Source organism: Prunus dulcis, chromosome 6, assembly GCF_902201215.1.
Source record: "Prunus dulcis chromosome 6, ALMONDv2, whole genome shotgun sequence".
Taxonomy (NCBI): Eukaryota; Viridiplantae; Streptophyta; class Magnoliopsida; order Rosales; family Rosaceae; genus Prunus; species Prunus dulcis.
The window spans coordinates 3,967,121-3,988,930 of NC_047655.1; the positions used below are offsets into that span (position 1 = coordinate 3,967,121).

The 21,810-nt window shown below is 38.0% G+C and overlaps 4 protein-coding genes across 4 annotated transcripts; 3 read left to right on the forward strand and 1 right to left on the reverse strand.

The window, feature by feature from the left end:
- Positions 1-219: 219 nt before the first annotated feature.
- LOC117632121 (internal alternative NAD(P)H-ubiquinone oxidoreductase A2, mitochondrial-like) lies at positions 220-4,170 on the forward strand. The gene is made up of 8 exons (XM_034365527.1): positions 220-924; positions 1,363-1,576; positions 1,681-1,841; positions 2,076-2,141; positions 2,506-2,669; positions 3,029-3,143; positions 3,394-3,573; positions 3,655-4,170. The coding sequence occupies exons 1-8, from the start codon at positions 460-462 to the stop codon at positions 3,805-3,807; spliced, it is 1,518 nt and encodes a 505-aa protein (XP_034221418.1). The 5' UTR covers positions 220-459; the 3' UTR covers positions 3,808-4,170.
- A 774-nt stretch (positions 4,171-4,944) lies between these two features.
- On the reverse strand, positions 4,945-6,557 carry LOC117631108 (selT-like protein). Its single transcript, XM_034364062.1, has 4 exons — positions 6,323-6,557; positions 6,170-6,240; positions 5,502-5,820; positions 4,945-5,334 (listed from the first exon to the last, which is right to left on the reverse strand). The coding sequence occupies exons 1-4, from the start codon at positions 6,494-6,496 to the stop codon at positions 5,218-5,220; spliced, it is 681 nt and encodes a 226-aa protein (XP_034219953.1). The 5' UTR covers positions 6,497-6,557; the 3' UTR covers positions 4,945-5,217.
- Positions 6,558-9,056: 2,499 nt separating this feature from the next.
- On the forward strand, positions 9,057-14,077 carry LOC117631110 (U-box domain-containing protein 44-like). The gene is made up of 5 exons (XM_034364063.1): positions 9,057-9,816; positions 9,897-10,694; positions 11,082-11,388; positions 11,603-12,067; positions 12,811-14,077. Exons 1-5 carry the CDS (start codon positions 9,361-9,363, stop codon positions 13,914-13,916), a joined length of 3,132 nt encoding a protein of 1,043 aa, XP_034219954.1. The 5' UTR covers positions 9,057-9,360; the 3' UTR covers positions 13,917-14,077.
- A 5,055-nt stretch (positions 14,078-19,132) lies between these two features.
- Positions 19,133-21,470, forward strand: LOC117631111 (acyl-lipid omega-3 desaturase (cytochrome b5), endoplasmic reticulum-like). Its single transcript, XM_034364064.1, has 8 exons — positions 19,133-19,550; positions 19,689-19,778; positions 19,911-19,977; positions 20,136-20,228; positions 20,345-20,530; positions 20,614-20,694; positions 20,848-20,985; positions 21,111-21,470. The coding sequence occupies exons 1-8, from the start codon at positions 19,243-19,245 to the stop codon at positions 21,300-21,302; spliced, it is 1,155 nt and encodes a 384-aa protein (XP_034219955.1). The 5' UTR covers positions 19,133-19,242; the 3' UTR covers positions 21,303-21,470.
- Positions 21,471-21,810: the final 340 nt, after the last annotated feature.

Consider the following 21,810-nt stretch of genomic DNA (forward strand, 5'->3'; position numbering starts at 1 on the left):
TTGAATTGTGTAATGGGTTGTATCGGAAATTGGAAAAGTTGATATATATTCCAAATTCATGTTTCCTTATAAAGCTAGCTATGGATATGGAATTGTTAATATTGTAAAGTGCAAATTCCACTTTTATATTTATAAAAAAAGAAAAGAAAAAAAGAAACCAGAACCATATTATAATTCAACCTGGTTAGGTTTGGAAACACTAGAAACGGGGACCAATTAAGCTCATCCGAAACGTTTTGCCCAAGCAAATGCTTCGTGTCAACAGGTGTAACACGTGGAAACTACCACGTGTACAAGCTGTAAACACTCTGCCACAAATTTAGCACAGCAGCAGAAAACGACACCCGATATTGTTGGAAGCTTCTTCTCCTTCTTCAAGCTTCACATATATGTGCTGCAGATCACTCTCTGCTCCCAATACTCATTTCACTAAACGACGCCGTAATCCGCCAGTACCCTATGGCTTGGTTCAGAAGCCTCATCCAAGTCTCAGCCACCGCCAGATCAGCGACCAAACCTAGAATTTCAGACCCATTTTCTTACACTCTGCTCTCGCGCTTCAGCTCGGAGCCGGCTCCGATCCATGAGACTCCGGCTCCATCTCCGGCTCCTCAGCCGCCGACCCAGTACTCGGGTCTGGGCCCCACGAAGCCCGGCGAGAAGCCCCGGGTGGTGGTCTTGGGCACGGGTTGGGCCGGGTGCCGGCTCATGAAAGGCTTGGACACCAATATATACGACGTCGTTTGCGTGTCGCCTAGGAACCATATGGTCTTCACGCCTCTGTTGGCGTCCACCTGCGTTGGGACTCTGGAGTTTAGGTCCGTCGCGGAGCCAATCGGGAGGATCCAACCCGCAATATCTCGCGAACCCGGGTCGTATTTCTTTCTTTCTAATTGTGTTGGCCTCGATCCTGATAAGCATTTGGTACGTCTTGTGCTTTTTGGGGTTTTATGTTTTCATGGAAAATATGTTTGTGAATAGTGAATTGGGTATCTCTAGATTTAGTGACTTTTTGGGTAAAGTTTGAATCTTTTGAGTAAAGCATGACATGGGTAATTGTTATTTAATTAAAGTTTCTCTTTTCCGGAATGGAAAATATGAATTATTTAGTTTATGTATTGTAAATCTTGGGGAATTTTGATTTTTCAGCTGAAAGTGTCTTGGTTTTAAGTTTTAACAAATTATTTGATTCGAAGATTATGTCTAGGTGAAGACTCGAAGATTGTATGTTAGTGGGAAAGTGCTACACTGTGATGCATATAGAGTTACAAGACTAGCCTATTATTGGTGGATAAAATATTCAAAATCTTGGAGATTATTTGGATTTTACAATGCAAGAAATTTTGGTTTTGGGAAATGAAGGTGCAATGCGAGACTGTAACTGATGGAGCAGAACCCTTGAAGCCATGGAAATTTGAAATTTCATACGACAAGTTGGTAATTGCATTGGGAGCAAAGCCAACCACTTTTGGAATACAGGGTGTAGAAGAACATGCAATTTTTCTTCGTGAAGTCTACCATGCCCAGGAAATCCGCAGGAAGCTGCTCCTAAACTTGATGCTGTCGGATGTTCCTGGTATGTACTGCAGTTAGATTTTAAATTTAATTACTTGAGACTAACAATAATTTGATGTGAGCACTCGTTGTATATTTCACTCATGGATTTTTGGCTGGGGGCAGGTGTTTCTGAGGAAGAGAAAAGCAGACTCCTACACTGTGTTGTTGTAGGAGGTGGTCCCACGGGAGTTGAGTTTAGTGGTGAACTTAGTGACTTCATTCAGAGAGATGTTCGACAAAGATATTCCCATGTGAAAAATTATATTCATGTTACCTTGATTGAGGTTTGTCCATTAAATCTTTGCCATGGGATTCAACCTTGTTAAATATTTTTACAAAATAATTAGATATAATGCAGTCCATGCAAACACTTAAGAGCCATCAATTATTATTATTATTATTTTTTTGAGAGGAGCTGTCAACTGTTTATTGTAACAGGAAAGTAAATTACCATTTCAGACTTACCAAATCTTTTTGAAAGAAAGTATGGAAATTGAGTAGTGTTCTTGTCTTCACAGGCAAATGAGATATTATCATCATTTGATGATCGATTGCGGCACTATGCTACAAAACAGCTGACAAAGGTAAGAGATATTTTATTCATAGAAGAACCTATTGGCTGTTATTAAGCTTGTTCTAGTTTTTCATAGTGCCTGCCTATTCTCATACTGGAATGTCTGGTCTGCCTTCAGATGTATAAAAATGTCTTTCTAGTAATTAGTGAAAGCAAAATTGAAGCCCAGAAGCCCAGTTTCTACTGTTTGTGTTGGTATCTTCTCCCTACTACAGGTGGACCAAAGATTTCAGTTTTTTGGGGGATAATTTTTAAGCATTGATCTTATGTAATGGCAACTTTAAATGCTAATCCATGGTATTGGAATGACTGCTAAAGTTAATCTCCCATTGAATGTCTGGAATGTTCATGGTTCATTTGATTGTTTCTCTCAGTCAGGAGTTCGTCTTGTCCGTGGGATCGTCAAGGATGTCAAAGCTCAGAAGATAATTCTTAATGATGGCACCGAGGTTCCTTATGGGCTGCTGGTATGGTCTACCGGTGTTGGTCCATCACCTTTGGTGAACTCCTTGCCACTTCCAAAAGCTCCTGGTGGAAGGTAATACCTTATTTGCTTTTATCAAAATGGATTTCTTCCTCCTCTCAACTACAGAAGTTTCTCACGAATCTAACCTTGTGGTGATTCTTCTGATTTTCATCTTAAAACCTTACAAATTTTCATAAACTTTGGTACCTTCTGTTGAACTTTTAACGTTTAACTTCTTCTATCCCCTGTTTAAAAAATTTCCATGTGCCTACCATATATATTGGTTTGCTATCAATGGCCTTTTGGTTTGTTGATCATAAGGTTTCAATATGCTTTTGGTACATGTTTCCACTTTCTCCCTCTTTTCACTACCCAAATTGTTAAGCATGCGTTTGAAATGGCATATCATATTAGATTTTCTCTGATTGCAGGGTTGGCGTTGACGAGTGGCTGCAGGTTCCTTCCGTCCAGGATGTGTATTCAATTGGTGATTGTAGCGGTTTTGTTGAAAGTACTGGAAAACCAACCCTTCCAGCCTTGGCCCAGGTTAGGAATTGTTTGAAGAATAACTTGTGCTAACTGCTAATGTAGTACAGAGAGTAGTTGTAGACCTGTAGATCCCCGTGCGTGTGAAAGTCCATAGGCTTTGAATCGTGGTAGTAAGTTGAATGTAGATCTTTTCTCTTAAAAAGTGATTTCAGATTTTACAGTCTATTGTTAAGGGGTGGATACTGGTGATATAGTGTTACTGGTGTGGTACCAGACCTTTATGCATATCTATTTCAAATATTTGAAGGTTGCAGAGAGGCAAGGAAAGTATCTGGCGAATTTGTTGAACAAAATTGGTAAAGCTGGTGGAGGACGTGCCAACGGTGCAAAAGAATATAAATATGAGGATCCATTCGTGTACAAGCATTTAGGAAGCATGGCAACTCTTGGGAGATACAAGGCTCTCGTTGACCTCAGACAGAGCAAGGTGAATTTCAAGCCACTTCTAAGCCCACTCTCTTGAGCTTTAAGTTAAGATAGCTGACCTATGTAGCGTATCTATTTTCAGGACGGAAAAGGCTTAGCTCTGGCTGGATTCACCAGTTGGTTTATATGGCGCTCGGCATATTTAACACGAGTCTTGAGCTGGAGGAATAGATTCTATGTGGCGATTAACTGGGCTACAACTTTTGTGTTCGGGCGTGATATAACCAGAATCTAGATTCGACACGGAAGCAAGATACTTAGTAGGATGGACAATGCTACTAGGTGATTCTGGCGGCACCGTGGCAATGACGGAACTGCGGTGGCACTGATCATGTGGCCGCGAGTGCTGTGATGGTGAAGGTTGGATTCAATGGGTGATTAATGGCAGGAGTGGCGGTTGAACCACTTCCATGGGGAAAAAAAAAAATTGAATAAACTACAATATATGATGTGGAAAATGATATGATTGCCATGACATTATGTAAACTAGAGTTTCGTGGTATTACTTGGTGCCCTACATGTTACTTTGCCTATGGTCATTCTATGACCAAATTACTGCATATGTATTTTAGTGATTGAATAACTGGTTTACATGACATATTGTGGCTATTTTATATTGTGACTTGAGCTCTTACAAATCGATGAATCATATTCACTCATCACTATTCTCTTGGCAATGCGACCACCATGTTCCATTAAATCTTGATTGCTAACGCTGGACATTATTTCTTATCAGAAGTTTTAAAGAAACGTGTAGCATGATACATTTCAGACCAAGTTATGTTCAAATTCTTCTTCTTCTTCTTCTTCTTTTTAAACCAAACATACAAGAAGGTTCAAAATTTTGTTAAAATACACAAACCCAAGCAAATTGCAAATGCACGCACAAATTCCAACCGAGCAGTTCCAATTTCAAGAACAAAACTAGAGCTTGTTCATATTGGAGTTTTGGGTCTGGTAAAATATACTAAATACATGCAAAATGGAAAATTAAAGGGAGATTCACTATTATACCCAATATGGGGGCCCAAATTATAAAAATACCCTATATAAAATGGACTTTAGAAACACACCCAAAATCCATTTACAACATAACAAAAAAGCTTTTAACTTCTTATAAATTACAAAACTGCCATCAATTTCTTAAAACAAGTCCAACCCCAAAATCTCATAAAAATACCCAAAGCACTCAATAGGGCATCAAAGTAATTTAATAATCAATATTAAATTCAATAAAGCTAGCTATCATTTTTTGGGTTTTTTTTGGGTTTGTTTATAGGAATTCAATTGTGTAGGGTTTATTTATAATATTAGTGCTAGAAATGGGTATATCACTAAATATCTCAAAATTAAAACCAGCGTACAATCCCAATTTTGAGTAAATACGGGAATTATATTCCATCAAACGAAATTGCCTAACAAGTTTCAGCCTGTCTCGGTTAATATGCATAATATGATTATCATAGGCACAACCTATCTGCAAAACATTCAATTGAGGTTTGTACTTTGTATGACAGGTAACAAGTCATGGCACCACCCAGCTTGAAGCCTTGAACCTGCTACTCAACCAGCTTGAAGTCTTTAACTTATGCAAGATTACAACTCCAACCGCAAGGATTCAGACTTACAAAACCCAACTGAAAGACTAGGGAGCTGCAGCTCCAAGGCCATCTGTGATTCTTGAACTACCCAACTTCGCGGCAATGTCATCCCTTAGTTCAATCTCACCTGGGAATCTTCCCTCCTTCAGCTTAGAGAAAACCTGAAATATACAAGAGCACAGAAGCTACAGTCAATCATATGCACCATTAAAGAGAAGCATTATTGAAAAGGCCAACACATGTATTCACCAAACAAAATAACTGAATATCAATGAAATTCTAGTTCAAAGCACACATGTGGCCAAACAAACGAAAAGGGTTCACCCACCAATTCATCGTTGAGGAAAACTTCAAAAGCACCAGTGCCTTGGAGGAAAGACTGCAATGCATTGCCAAGAAGCCAAGTGGATGCAATGGTCCCAAATCTATTTGCACGCAGAGAGTAATACCAAGGCGGGGGTGTCATAATCCCCAACATTGGAAAAATGTGCTCGCCCGCCATTACTATCCCAAAAACTCCAACTTGAGCAACGGGAACCAACTTGCTGAGCACACGCTTTGGAAGGGGTGGGGGGTGATTCGAAAGAACAACATGAATTCCAGGAAAAGAAGACTCCAACATCTTTGTTATTGTTAGTGCATTCCCCCTACCAAAACCAAACTCTACTCATAAGTAAACATAGCTCAATTTTTTTTTTCCATGATTCAATCTAACATGTGAATGGCAAACCAAGTAGTACATCACATATCTCTTTTGGAACACAAACTGGGAGCTAACAGATAAATCAAGAGCATTTAATGGGTTGGAGGACAAAGCCCAGGATCAGAATAACATTCAAAATTTCTATTGAATAGCTGTTCAAATTGATCTTTTATCATCTCACATCATAAACACAATATATACAAGCCTAAATCTATGAAGCAGGTGAATATAATAATTTGACATAAAATGAAAGACCCAATACGAGAAAGGCAGAAAAGAAGGAAGACAAGTACTTGTAAGAGCAAGAGGTGCAGAAACTAATCTTGACTGTGCTGCCGGCTCCGAGTCCAACAGCGCTTGGTTTCTGAAATTCAATAAAAATCAAATCAGAGCATGAAGAATAAGAGGGTATCAATTTTGGAAAACAGAAAATTAGTTTGAAGTACCTGTGAGGGGAAGTCTTTGGCAACTGGTGATGGTTGGTGTTGAAGGTGGTGATGGTGATGGTGATGGTGGGGAGGCTTATGGGGCGGAGGTGGAGGTGGAGCGAAGAGGTTTAGGAGGTCGGTGCAGAAGAGGAAGAGCGGTAACCCTAGCAGAAGAATCTGTGTGCGATCCATTGCTAGAGTTTACAGAGTACAGACGACGAAGAGAGAGAGTGTGTACAGACGAAAATGGTTCTTTTTCTGTTGTAGTCTTTTACTTTGACTCGACTGGTTGGTTAGGATAATTTGGGCTCAGACCATTCTGGGGAGCCCAATAATTTTGGACTTCTGGCCCAGAACTAATACATGCATGGAAATATGGGGCAAATTAACGATAGTCATTCTATGGGTACCCACAAATAATCTCTAGCCACTTGGGTTGACATTTCAAGAAAATGAAATTTGCTTTGATTAGTCAGAACACATTTACAAGTATACCAAAAACTAAAGAAATTTAACTAACAATGTGGATATGGTCAATGTAATTATCCCCTATATACCATGCACGGGTTTGCATTAACATTAAGCAAACTAATTTTTTAATATATAAAAGTGATGTTAGAGGAACGGTAAAGCGAAGGAAGGAATTCAAATTAAATGATAACTATTTTTAATCATTTAAACTACAAGAGCAACCAAGTACAATTTAAATATTTGTAATAACAACTTAAGAATTCTTAGCCCTTTTTATTATTCAATAAAAAAAAAACTATGCTTGGAATTAGAATCTTCTTCAATAAAATGAAGAGTGAATATAATTAGACCAATTGCTGATATATATATAGCTAATATTGTTGAGTAATTTTTGTGTTATAATATGTATGGATGTTATTGTTGATTTTTAACATTATGTGGTTATTTCCTTGTTACATGTTTTTTTTAATAAATAATACAAACGACTAAATTACAATCCTCAGTTTGGATGAGGAAAAATAACTCGAAATTTAGTTAAAAGTCGGGAATTTAAGATGAGAGATTGACAATTCCCTTATTTGGCAACTTAAGCGTGAAATTATTAAATGATGCGCAGAAAAAATCGTGGAAATTGGGGCATCAAATTTTCAAGTTTAATTTCCACCAAAATAAGCGGCGTTTCACAATTTTCATAGTGCCGGAATTCATATTTTCAAGTGTGCTAGAATTCATATTTTCAAGTCTGCATCAAATCAAATGCTGAAGGCACTCCCAATTGAGAAAAAAAAAGTATTTTTTTTTTGGAAAGAGAATTCATTCATAAAACCACATGCATACAAAGAGCGATATGATACAGTGGCCTCGTTAAAACTTTCCTAGGACAATCTCATTGGACAAACCCCAGGAGAGGAAAGAGTACCACACATGTCATTGACTAACAAGAGAATCAAATTCAGGTTACTTTGGACCATTACAATAAAAGAACAAGTCAAAAACAAAAACTAACACAAAGACCTCCGACGAGAACCGTAATTAGAGACTAACACAGTAAACCCACATGAGAGAACCGTAGAAATCCCAAATAGTAAACCCACATGAGAGGATCATAGAACATCTCAATTGTTAAAAGAAGCCTTCTATGAGCAAAATCATAGTCATTTGACACCTATACAAACTGTAAGGGATACCATAGTAGAAATTATGAGAGAACATGAAGGAGGAAAGTAGAAACAACAGTAAAAAGACCTCTGAGAAGCACTCCACTTCAACACAGAAACTGACAAAGAAAATCTCCTATGACCAAGCATAGTTCTTCGGTCGGCGCTGAGTAAAGAAGAGCACCACATCCCAACAACTACCATCAGAGTCGCTGCTACCGCCGTTGTTAAAACAGAGACAAAATATCAGCCACCATGTATCACAACTCTCTCAAGGAGAGACACAATTCAGCGTCACTACTGTCGTCGCCGTCGAGACAAAGACAACACCAGTCACTTGGAACACTGCAAAAACAACAAAATAAAACAAATAGACAAAGAGACTTAGATATAAACAAATCTAGACTACTTGGAGAGGGGAGGAGAAGAGGGGATAAAAGGAAGGGAAAATATGGGAGAAAAAGAAGGGGAGATAAGTAGAGGAAGGGGAAGATGGGCGGAGGGGAGGAAGGGCAGTGGCCACCTCCCCCCTCCCCCTAGCTTCCTTATGGTTGGTTGTCAGCAAGGAGAAAGGGGACCAAATAAAAAAATGAGTGTGTTGTTGACTCTGTTTTTTTTAGTACAATAATATGCTTTTTTATTTTTTTTCAATAAGTTGACTTATGTAGTTCATCAAACAATATATTATTTTCTACTTTGTGAAATATCTTCTATGTATGTTATCTTTTTTTTTTTTCTTTTGACACAAATGTGAGTTATGAGTTAGAAATCGATTTTTTGAAATATTTAATTTTTATCATTTACAATTTACATGAGCTATCTAAACAATAAAATTTGCAATTTATATCATTTACAAAATTCAACATACATAAACCCAAACACTGAAGTCTTCAATTACTAGAAATTGAAATAATGGAAATCTAAATTCTGTCACTTTATAATTTTATGTAATTTTCAATTTTTTCATCCAATCGAAGAGCAAGAAGATGAATTTTTTACACACACTATTAAAATGCTATAATAATTTGAACTTAATACCACTCATTTGCAAGATAAACCCATGTTTTCCTCGGCTAGACCCGGCCGCCGTGACCATGTTGTTATCACTGATTTTGATAGATGTGGTAAACAACTTAATATACCAATATTGAAAAACCAAAAGTAAATACAACTGTTACTTCCCAATCCTTCCCTCTTCGGTTTTTGGCGCCTCGTTCTCTCTTCTTGGTCGTTGAAACTTCAACTAAAATTCTGCAAATGGTGGCTCAAAATGTAAAACAGAAGAAAATTAAACATAAAAAACCGTCGGATTGGAACCTGAAGCTTGAAGCTTGAAGACAGTGAAGAGTGTGCGTCTCCATTAAATTCAACACCCGGAGTTTGACTTTGGCTCCTTGCCCCAACCAAAACTGCGAACGCGGCAATGCAATGACGTCATCGTCGTCGTATTCCTCCTCCGTCTCATCGGCGGTAGACTCAATCCACACCTCGCTCGCCGACCTCTGCGACCCTCACTACCACCAATCTCCCTTTGACCTTCCTCGTCGCTTCTCCGGCTTCGCTAACCGCCTTCAGCTGTCACTCACTCACCTCACCCGCGCCACGTCATCGCTCGACGCCCTCCCTCCCTCCGTGCACACTGCCCTCAAGGGAATCGCCGCCGACCTCGCTGCCGCGCTCGAAACTTTGTCGTTTTACAGAACCAAGGGGAAGATCTCCGTCCTCATCAACTGTCTCTCCCTCTGCGATTCCCTCGCCGACCGTACGGTCGCCATATCCGGATGGCTCGCCCTCCTCGACCTCGCCATTCAGGACCTGAACCTCCCCGATCTTCGCAAGAAGATCGCCGATCTCTCCAGAGATATGAAGCAAGCTCACTTCAAAGTAAGTGAAGTCAATTCGTCTTTGAGTTTGATTCAATTATTCTGAATTTTATTTTGAAATTGGGGATTTTGATTTTCTAGGTTACGGAGAGGGAAGAAAGAGTTCATCATACACTACAGAAAGAAGGACGAACGACTCAATCGAAGACAAGCAAAGCAGTGGAGAGCGCGATAATCATGGACTTGGCTCGAGCGCTCGGCATCGACCCTGAAAATCACGACGAGCTATCCAAACAGGTCAGGCTTCTCAAAAACGACGTCGCCGGGTCCAATTCGGTGTCGGAACGACGGATTCTGGTGTCGTTGGAGAGGATTGTAGATAACCGGGCCATACGGCCCAATATCTCGGCTTGGAAAGCCGGGATGGAGTTCGAAGACGACGACGTTCACATTTCGCCGTTTAAGAATTTTCTGTGTCCGTTGACGAAGGAGGTGATGAGGTACCCAGTGGTGCTCCAATCGTCGCAGACTTACGAGCGGACCGCCATTAACTACTGGTTCGAGCGGTGTCTGGAGGACGGTCGAGACCCGACTTGCCCGGTCACAGGTGAAGTTCTCGGGTCACTGGAGATGAAGCCGAACATTGGACTTGCTGGGGCTATTGAGGAGTGGGTCAACAGGAATGTTGAGATTCTGGTGAAGATTTCAGTTCAACATCTTAGCAAAGAGCCTCCTGTGGTGGATTGTTTGGAGGGAGTGTTGGATAATGTGTATAATATCTCAGAGGAATACCCCAGTTGTAGGTATAAAGTTAGGAATGCTGGGGTTCTTGTGCTCATTGTTAAGATGCTCAGAAACAGTTCCAAGAGTATTGGGACAAATTTGAGAAGCAAAGCTCTCATGGCTTTGCTTAGCATGGCCAAGGATGAAGAAAGCAAGGTGGGTTTTTTTTTCTTCACTTTCTCTAGTTTTTTGGCGCTTGTATGAATTTCAAGACTCAAACCAGTTCTTATTGATTATAGTCATCGATATGTGCACAAGAAAGTAGCTTAGGATTGTTTCTAAGTGAGTAATAATTAGTGGGCTGAGAAGGGGAAGGTATAAGGAACCAAAAGAACAAATTTTTGTGGTGATTTTAATCCTTGAGATGCTTTTCTTTAAATCATGGTATACTCTTTCATACTGAAGTTTTTGCTCCACTATGCCTAAGCACAGTTTCTCGTCATTGTATATAGCTTTTTGCATTTGATTTTTGTATCTAGTAGGACCTTGTGGTGTGTCATACATTTTGACAAGTTTCTGATAGAATGTGTTAAACATTACTAGAACATCATGCTTCAAGAGGGTATCACTAGATTGGCCATACATAGTCTTATCGGGAGCTCAGAGAAAGAGAAAGAGTATGCTGTCAAATTGTTACTTGAGTTCTCTAGTGACAAAGCTTGTTGCATTAAAATTGCAACAGAAAAAGGTGCGCTGGTTCTTCTCTCAAGCATGGCAGGAAACCTAGAGCATCCTGGTTTATCCAACCTAGCCGACAAGGTATTGAAGCATATGGAAAAGGTGGAGGATAATGTTCAGTATTTAGCTGCGGCAGGGAGGTTTGAACCCTTGCTTACTCGACTTTGTGAAGGTATGCCTTCTATTAGCTTTTACTTGTCCTTCTGAAAATCATTACATTGTCATGGATTACATATAAAAAATCAATTTTGCAAGTTTATTGTACAAAAATGGAATCAGAACAGGAGAGCTGGAGAGATCCATCCTTTTTTTCCCTGTAGACTGCAGTGTATGGTGTGATTTACATTCACATGTTATTATGGAATCTAAAGTCTTTTTGTCAACAGGTTCTGACGATGTCAAAATTGAAATGGCATTTATGGTGGGAAGTATGACCTTGACAAATAGCAGCAAGGAACAAATAGCTAGGCAGGGTGCGAAAATACTAATTCAGATGCTATCTAAGCCAGAAGGAAGAGCAGCAAGCTTGCAAGCACTGTACAACTTGTCAGGTCTAGATGACAATGCAACCATCCTTGTAGATTCTGCTGTACTTCCCGCTCTTACAGATGTCCTTTTCAAAAACCAGGATACTTCTCCCGAACTGAAAGAATTGGCTGCATCAACAATGGCTAATATAGTATCAAATCCAGGGCACTGGGAATTGGCATCTGCTGACAAAGAAGGGCATCCTATGCAGTCAGAATCATTTATATATAGTCTTTTGAGGTTTCTACCTCTAGCATCCCCTCAATGCCAAATATCTATTCTCCATATTATATATGGAATTGCTTCGTCCCCACAGGCATCAGGTTTGTTTCATTTAGTTTATGCATTAAATAATATTCTTTCATTAGTTATGGAATCATACCTTCCTATATATATCTTTGTTATATCAATCTCTGCATTTAATTTGTGTTCACTGCTATGTAAGTTGGTGCTTTTTTATTTTCCTAAATTTTATTTGTTTGAAAATGGAATCAGGAAAAAACGTTGTTGATGAACAAAATCCTATTATAGTGACTGGGTTATATGTTGTTTCCCAAAAAAGGCCAAATCCAACATATTACTGGAAAATTGGCTTTCCATAAAAGACATTTAAAAGAAACAAAGAAGATGATCTCCATAATTGGCTTCTCAGAATAATTTGAAAAAACAACCTAAACCTCTATGCTGCAACAGCAGGAACAGGCCTCAAGTGAAGGATCTAATTTTTAACGTCAACATGACAGTGGTTACCTTTGTTTCTCTTCTCCTTTACATTGTTGCCTCTGGATCTTAAGTTCTATATCCAAAATCTAATTGTATAATTGTTGTGCTTTACCCTTGATCATATATACCTGTGTGGGCTTGCTGCTGATAATATCATAAAATCCAAATTCTAGGAAAATGTAAACCACTGTAGGTGAATTTATCTGCTGAGAATCGGTTTCTATTTTGTTGCTACATTTTATGGTTGTGAATTGTATGCATAAGAGTATCTCTCATAAAACTGAAACTCAGACAATTACCATGTTCTAACATGAGACCCGTGTTTTATTATTTCTATTGGCAGAGTCGGTAGCCTGTCATATAAAATCTGGGGAAGGGATTAAAACCATTTTACCATTCCTTGAACACCCAGAAGTTGAACACAGAATTCATGCTTTTAAGCTTACAAGACTCCTCTCAGAAAGATATGGTCAAGATATAGCTAATGAGCTAAGGCTTTCTACCAGGCTTCCCCTGTGCAGAGACAAACTCTTAGACCACCTTTCAACTGATAGTGAGAGATCCGATGCTGCATGCATACTTGCGAACCTTTCACTCTCCGAAGATGAAGTGAAAACACTCCTTGGAGTTGGTTTTGTAAAATGGATGATTACTACTCTAAAAAACCAGCGCCAAACTTCCAATGGGAGGATTTCACGGCCTGCATCAAGCATGTTGGAAGGTCTTCTTGGTCTTTTACTTCACATTACAAGGAACCTTGAGCCCCAAACTCTTGTTACGTTCAAAGAGCACAGCCTTATCACTATCTTCTGCGAACATCTTGGTTATCCTTCAAACCCAAGAGTGAAACAACTAGCTGCCCTTGGATTGAAAATCTTGTCCGAGTATGGAAGGTCACTAGCTGCTGTGGAATCAGAACGACCACCTCCCCATGGAATGTGTTCTTATCTGGTCTTCATGTGTGGACGCTCTTCTGAAGAACCTTCGACGTGCCCAATACACAATGCTCCATGTGAAGAAGACAGTCAGCTGTGCTTGCTAAAGAGTAACTCCATCAAACCCCTCGTTGATCTACTTACAGACAGCAACACGAGTGTTCAGATTGCTGCAGTGGAGGCACTGTCCACTCTTGTAATAGATACCTCCAGCAGCTTCAAAAGAGCAGTGGACGAGCTCGAACAATTGGGTGTGATTGAAGCCGTGATTTCTCTTTTCATAGAAGTTCGTCCGGGGGAGCTTCAAGAGAGAACAACCTGGATCATAGAGAGAATATTGAGAGTCGACAACCATAGACATTCTCTAAATCAGTCTCTGGTTTGGGCATTGGTGGAAGCCTTTAAGCATGGCAATGCCAACACAAAGAGACATGCTCAAGATGCTCTCACTAGTTTGAAACAGTTATCGGCGGTTAGCGGAAAGTCCTCGTATAAAACTCGGGCACAGAGGTAGCCGATGACAGACATGGAATTTTTTTTTGTAATTTTTAGTGAGTTCTCTGTGTCTCAATTTGTAAATTTACTGTATAGTTGTGCTCTCAGTCTCTCAATTTTGCATTCATTGTTGTAACTTGTAACTTGTAACTTGTAAGAAATCAATAGGGTGTTGAGAATTGCGAGCTGCCTGATTTTCATCTTCAGTTAAACTCAAGCTTGATTTGAGTCTTGCTGCATTTTGGGAACTTTACAAGAAAAGTCTCGACAGCAAAGCAACCAAAAAGGAAAAAGGAAAAAGGCCAAAAGCTTGTTGCCGCATCTGCTGAAAAGTCAGTATTTTCCATTCAATATAGCTCCCAACTAAGAAAAGAATAATCGAATAAAGTTTGAAACAAATACATAAATTCCATCGAATATTCTTTCATTTCCCAAAAATATCACCAGAATTCCATTTTAAGAAAAACATAAACGAATGTTCACGTGTTAACATCAGATTTTCTTTCTCTAGACTCTTTCTTAAGGGTTAATTTCAATTTAGTATCATGAAGTCTCACCCTAAGGCATGTATGTTTGTTCCTGTACTCTCAATTTTAACACGTATGTACCATAATCTTTTTAATTTGTTTCAATCTGATTTCGACGTTAACTTCATCGTCAAATTTTTTGTTAATTGCCTAGGTAGCAGGCTTGGGTCCCACCTATTCGTCTCTTTCGATGCCAATTGAAGGTTATTTTCAGGCAAATGGTGTCTTTGGAGCGCACTGTTGTTAAAAAACTATGACACATTTTCTGCAAATTTGGGTGGGAAGACACCAATTGCTCGAAAATACCCTTCAACTGACATTGAAAGAAGCAAATAGGTGAGACCAGGCCTGCCACGTAGGTTATAAACCGAAATTTTTGAGGGTTAAGTTAACGACGGAATCATATTGCAAAAATTAAAAAAATTAAGGTACATAAGCGTTACAATTGAGAATGCAGAAGCAAACATACATTTCTTAAAGGTAGAATTCATGGTACTAAATTGAAATTAATCATTTTCTTAACTATTAAAATAACTGCATTATGCATGTTCACATAAGAACTTTAATTTAAATACTTTTTTTTAAATTATTAATCAAAAAACGAATATTCATACTTGAGATCTCTTCTCAACACACATACCGACATTCGAGTAAAACAACATTAAAATCATTAACATACTTTTAGTTTAATTGCGGTATGACATACTTTTCGTGTTCCCTGCATTGCATTGCACGCATGCAGTTGTACATGAATAAACGAATCAATCAATCAGTAAAGTTTTAGGATGTTGCAAAAACAAAACAATTAGGACGTTAGTCGGTGATTAGGCCGGCAAGTTCATGGCTAATTCTGGAACATGTTGATTACAAGACACTATTTGATTTGCAATTTTACCTTAAAGTTGAATCATATTGTCCCTCCCTTGTTTTCTTTTTTCTTATTGTTTGTCTCTCTAAAGCGAAAACCAAACTCATATTTAAGCTGTAACAACATTTTTACATGTTGGCTTTTCCAGAACCTCTGCATCAAAATTCAAAAGCATGGACCACAAATTCAAGGGTGGTCATTTGCCTAGTAAGTTCAAGGACAAATAGTTAGACCAATTCTCTTAATTAACGTTGTATTTTTCTAGTCTATGCCTCTAGTCTAGTCTCATTACTTACTTCATTTTTATGGTCAAACTTTGACTTTGCCTCAACAAAGAAAGGTTGCATATTACATTTCACATCCATCTCCTTTTTGCTACAATTTTTTAATAATGTGGCAAATCTAGTCTTTATATTTTAATCCACCTTTTGGGTTTTGAGTTAAACTCAAACTCATATATGAGTTAGGGTTTGCGATAAAAAATTTAAATTATATGAATAAAAATAACTTTTTGTCTATTATTAATATCATATTGTGTACCAACTTCTGATCATACATTATAAATTTGACATCTAATTTCGTAGCATAATAAATGTGTTACAAGAGAAGTACCAATAATTTCTTCACCCTACATTAAGTATGGCATTCATGGTCAATTTTTTAGGTCGGGCTGTGAACCTTAATGGCGGTATAAAAATACCTTAACATTTCATTTTCAACTCACTGCTGGAGACTGGCTTCATTTCCAACTCACTGTTGGAGACTGGCTTCATTTCCAACTCACTGTTGGAGACTGGCTTCATTTTCAAATTGGTAAACAAAATTTGGAGAAATAGACCAGACAACCAAGTTGGTAAACAAAATTTGTCTTCTGGAAATATTAATTCGAGTTTGAAGTTTCTAACATGAACCCTAGCCCTAGGCATAGCTATACATACTATATTAATGCTTCACCTACAAAGGCAGGTGCTATAATTGAACATACAACAAAGTCATGAAGCCTCTTAATATTTGGTTTATATTCAAAGTTCCAAACTTTTCAAACTCGTGTTGTTGGTGTTGCTGTTCTCAGTTTTATGGTTTTTTCAACGTTTTAATGAATTTTTTTGGTGGACCAAACATTTACATTTATAAATTATAGTCCCCAAAGCGTATACTCCGCCACTGATGGCTTGACTATAGATCGGTCTGGCTTAAAAAGAATAAAATCACAATCAATTCAATAAATGATGATATTTTCTTGCCAAATAACAATATAACATATTAAACTGTTTGAGCGGATGATATTGTAAACGGAGAGAAAAGTATGGATGAATAATAGAAAATACTAACAGGTGAGACAGTAATCTAGCAGAGGGAACATATTGTTGAAATCCCATTTACCAAAAGAAATAAATAATCCCAACGTGAAGACTGTACTCGTTATTTGTCACACTCACCCTTTTTTATTATTCATCTTTTCTGTTTTTTTTCGTTATCTTTTTCTGGGAATGAGTGCGGCCAGACCTTGGCTTTAATATATTGTCATATATATCTCTCTTGTTTTATTTACTGTCCCAATTCATTTCCGTATGATTCCTTTATAATTCAGAAATTTAAAAAGAAAGGCTCTTGTTGTAAAAACAAAACAAAATAAAAGATAAAAATAAATTATTTTCATTTATGTTTTGGGATTAATTTTAGATATTAAAATATTTAATGTAATATAAATGCCCTTTCTCACTTTTTTTCTTGATCATGTCAATTAATTTTTGAAGGAAGTTGATGTTTCACCACAAAACCAATTAGCAATAGAAAGAGTAGCTCAACTCCTTGTAACTCTTGTTATTTTTCTCAACTTTTTAATGTGGGATATTTTCACCTTTATATTCTCACACGCCCCCGCATGTGTAGCGAATTTTCAAGCCTAACACATAGACAACACATACCCCAAAACCAATTAGTAATGGAGAGTAGCCTAACCCCTTATAAGACTTTGTTATATTTCTCAACTTTTCAATGTATGACATTTTCACCTTCACATTCTCACAAATCTCATTCAACTTTTCATCTCTTTTTAGTTTTCTATTTAAGGAAGAAATGAGAAAAGAGACGTAATGCCTTTTCTTTTTGTGTTTACAAATGAAGAATGCCTGAAAAATATGCATTTTCTTTTGCGATCTACAAAGTTTTTTTTTTTTTTGGTCAACGATCTACAAAGAATATATGGCTGAAACAATCAAGGGAAAGAAAATATGGCATTTTTCTAACCTTTATTAATTAGTGTTTTTCTTCCCTATGTGACAAAGCAAGCATTTAAATATATTATTTATCTCTCTAATTTTCATATTTGGGATCATACCCTCCTTATCTCTGGGATTTCAAGTTTTAATTTTGGTAGATGGGGCCTGAATATTTTTGGGATTCTGACATGCAGTTTTATTTTCTCAGCAAAAAAACAACGAAACAGCCTTTTTAATAAATCAAGTGTCAGTGTCAATACAAAATTCATAATTTCATATCTTCATCTTTATTAGTTTTCATTGCATCTGATCTGATTAACAAGAAGCCTTCTTATCACAAGCAGCATCTCCCATCGAGATTTCAAATGTTATATTAATGCATAGCATACATCAAAATTTATTCCGTAATGCGATGACACGTACCACATCATTTGATAATTAAAATTTGTTAATATTCGCAAAGCTAAGAATGTGACAGATTTGTGTTAATAAGTTGCTTGCCCTATCAGCTGACTCGAATTACAAAAGTCATAGAAAAGACTATGTATTCAATACTTGTTTATGGATGAGACAAGCGTGATTCGATACATTTTTCATTTTTCATACTTTCGGTTGCGCCGAGTGGCCAATCACTTTCTGCCAAGTGGGTTCTGTAAAATGCCTGAGAGCCATAAAACTGCAGGCCAAGAAACATACTGGAAGGTGAAGCAAGGCATGTCCAAGTTTCCATATCCTCTTCTCTTTAGAAAGATGCAAAGGTTCTTCTTGGGGCGGGCAGCCAATTAAAAAAAGTTATTCTTTAACTAATATCTTCTGAATATCTGTCTTTTTTATTTATTTATACAAATCATGGCCTTTTATTTATGGGCCACAGTTTTTTTACCATATTCATCCAACCCTATTGCTCATATATATATATATATATAAATAATAGCAAAGTATATCCAACCCCCACTCCCCATTACTAACTGCAGAGAATTTTCAAAGCAGACCAGTGGGATTGGTATTTTCTTGACAGGCCTTTTTCATAGAAATGTTCAATGTTTGTTTTTTTAGTATTTGTCATTCAAAGAAAGAAGGAAAAAAAAAAAAAGAAGAAGAAGAAAAGAAGAAAAATGTTTCACATTCATTTCATGCCCCTTTATGCAACAGTAAGTGAACAGCAATTAAATGCTTCTGAATCCTGCGGTCTTGGTCCTCTGTTGTCATTGGCCACACTTTCCTGGCCAAATGCAATCAGACCAAGTTGGTGTGTGGACAAGTAGTCCTCCACAGCTGGCCTTGAGGTTTGGTGGAGGGCTTTGCTTTGCACATGGCTGGCTGGTGTTCAATCTTAGAGGTAACATTTGGCCAAAAAGGCCACAACTTGCGACCAAAGGTCAAGTAAATTTGTTAGATTTGATGGGCATTTGATGCTGTGTCTCTGAATTTTTCTTTTTTCTTTTTTCTTTTTCTTTTTCTTTTTGGCGTCACAAAAAACTCTCAATGGATGCACTAATCCATGACCAGGCAGAGAGATTTTTGTGTCTGTGTGGTACGGTGTACCGTTGCACGGTGCACGCTCTTTCTTTCTCTCTCCTTCTCTCTCTGCTTTACGCTTATAAATATTAACATTCTGACCTTAACCTTACTGCCTACAGCAGCCCTCTTGTCCGCTTCTCAGTGGATACAGAGATTTTTTAGGAGCAGCGGTTATTCCTCCATTGAAGGAATCTACTTTTAGCTACAATGGTGGAGGCTCAGAGCAAACCCATGAATGGGGTTAATGGGATCCATAACCACAACAAACAAGATGAAGCTGATTTTGACCCAAGTGCCCCTCCTCCCTTTAAGATAGCTGAGATCCGTGCTGCCATTCCCAAACACTGTTGGGTCAAGAATCCATGGAGGTCTATGAGTTATGTCTTCAGGGATTTGTTTGTGATATTTGCAATGGCATCTGCTGCCATTTACTTGGAAAGTTGGTATCTTTGGCCAGTTTACTGGGCTGCTCAAGGAACCATGTTCTGGGCTCTGTTTGTTCTTGGACATGATTGGTAATTATATCACTTTCTCGCATCTACATTTTTTTACGTTTTTTGTTGCTTGTTATAATTTGGCATGAACTTTGGGTACCAGGTTGTGTATGTATATATGTTCTCTGTTTCTAATGTAATTTGTTTTCGATTGAATAGTGGCCATGGGAGCTTTTCAGATAGTCGAACGCTGAACAGTGTTGTGGGGCATATATTGCATTCTGCAATTCTTGTACCTTATAATGGCTGGTGGGTTCCTCACAAACTTCTTTGCAATCCATACATCAAATGATTTTGTTTTCCTTCTCCGTTTGAGCTCATATTATTAAATATCTTTAGATTGTCTTTTGAAAATGTTGTTGATGTGTGTGATTTCTACAGGAGAATCAGCCACAGAACTCACCATCAGAACCATGGACATGTTGAGAATGATGAGTCTTGGGTTCCTGTAAGTGCTTCACTTAATTCACACTGCTCCTTCCATTTTTAATTTTGATTTTATTTTTATTAGTCGCAATGCTAGCTCTTAACTTTGCATTAATGTAAGAACTAGTTCTGATGTTTTAATTAGTAGTTAACATGTTTGTGTTTTGCTATCTTTGCTAGCTGACTGAGAAGGTTTATTCAAGTTTGCATGAAAGTACAAGAAAATTCAGATTCAGAGTGCCATACCCCATCTTTGCATACCCTTTCTATCTGGTGAGAAAACCCATCTTTTATTGAACATATGTCTTCATGCTTAGATTCAAAACTGTGAGTTTCTGATGGTTCATGAAGCCTAAGGTTTGCTTTTTTTCTGCTGGGTTGCCTTTCAGTGGACTAGAAGTCCAGGAAAGCAAGGTTCTCATTTCAATCCTTACAGTGACTTGTTTGCCCCAAATGAAAGGAAAGATGTGATAACTTCAACTGTTTGCTGGACAATGATGGTTGCCCTGCTCCTCTATCTGTCCTATGTAGTAGGCCCTGTCCAAATCCTCAAGCTCTACTGTGTCCCTTACTGGGTGAGCTCAATTTTAAAATCTTCATGATAATTACAGCACCTGCAGACAGTTCATTTTTCCTAAATTTATACTTTTACTTGCAGATTTTCATAATGTGGATTGATTTGGTCACCTATTTGCATCACCATGGTTACGATCAAAAACTTCCCTGGTACCGTGGCAAGGTAAAATGATACATGGAACTCAACTATATTGATACTTGGATGTTAACTCACATGCTGCAAGTGAAGAACTATTGTACTTAAAATTTGGAGATGTTATCAGAAGGGTTAATGAAATAAGAAGCTTTTTGTCCTCTCATGGTTTTCATTATGCAGGAATGGAGTTATCTACGGGGAGGCCTCACAACCGTTGATCGTGATTATGGAATGTTCAATAACATCCACCATGACATTGGCACTCATGTGATACATCATCTCTTCCCTCAAATCCCACACTATCACCTAGTGGAAGCTGTATGTTACTAACCTGTTCTTCCTTAGACAAATTTATCACTTGTTCAGAATTTACAATTGCAATCTATTAGCTAGCAGTAATTGATGGTAATTCTAATGCTGCCATTCACATGCTTATATTGCAGACCAAGGCAGCCAAGCCAATTCTGGGAAAGTACTATCGGGAGCCAAAGAAATCTGGACCATTTCCGGTTCACTTGATCGATAATCTAATGACAAGCATGAGCAATGATCACTATGTTAGTGACACTGGAGACGTTGTATACTATCAGACTGACCCCAAGCTTTTCAAAAGTCTTAAGAGCAAGTCTAATTGATTTTGTTTTTTGGTTAGCTCAATTGAGATGGCAGGGATGAATTGTTTTCTGTATTGCATTATCTGCTGAAAAACCTTGAGAAGGATAGCTGTATTTGATGATTTGTTAGTTTCTAGCAAATAAACATGTTTTTGTCAATTTTGTTTTGAGGATTTTGTTCTAGCTTCTTAGTTTTTGACAATGGAAATCTATAGAGGTAGATGAAGTGGCTACAAAATAACAATTTATATCTTATGCAAACACTTAAATTGCATTAGCCCCCTAAGGCTAAAGCCTAAAGCCTAAAATCTTCATATCAAATTTCAGAGTTATGAATAAGCATGGATGATGCCAACGGGGTTGGAGTCTAACTCAGTGGAAAATGACATTGAGTTTGACTTGTAGACAAGAGGTCTCAAGTTTGAACCCTCATGCATCATAGTTGTGTGTGTGAGAAATCTCCCTCCCTTATACTTTAGACTTTCGCTTGTACTAAAAAAAATGAATAAGCATGGATACCTTGAGATCA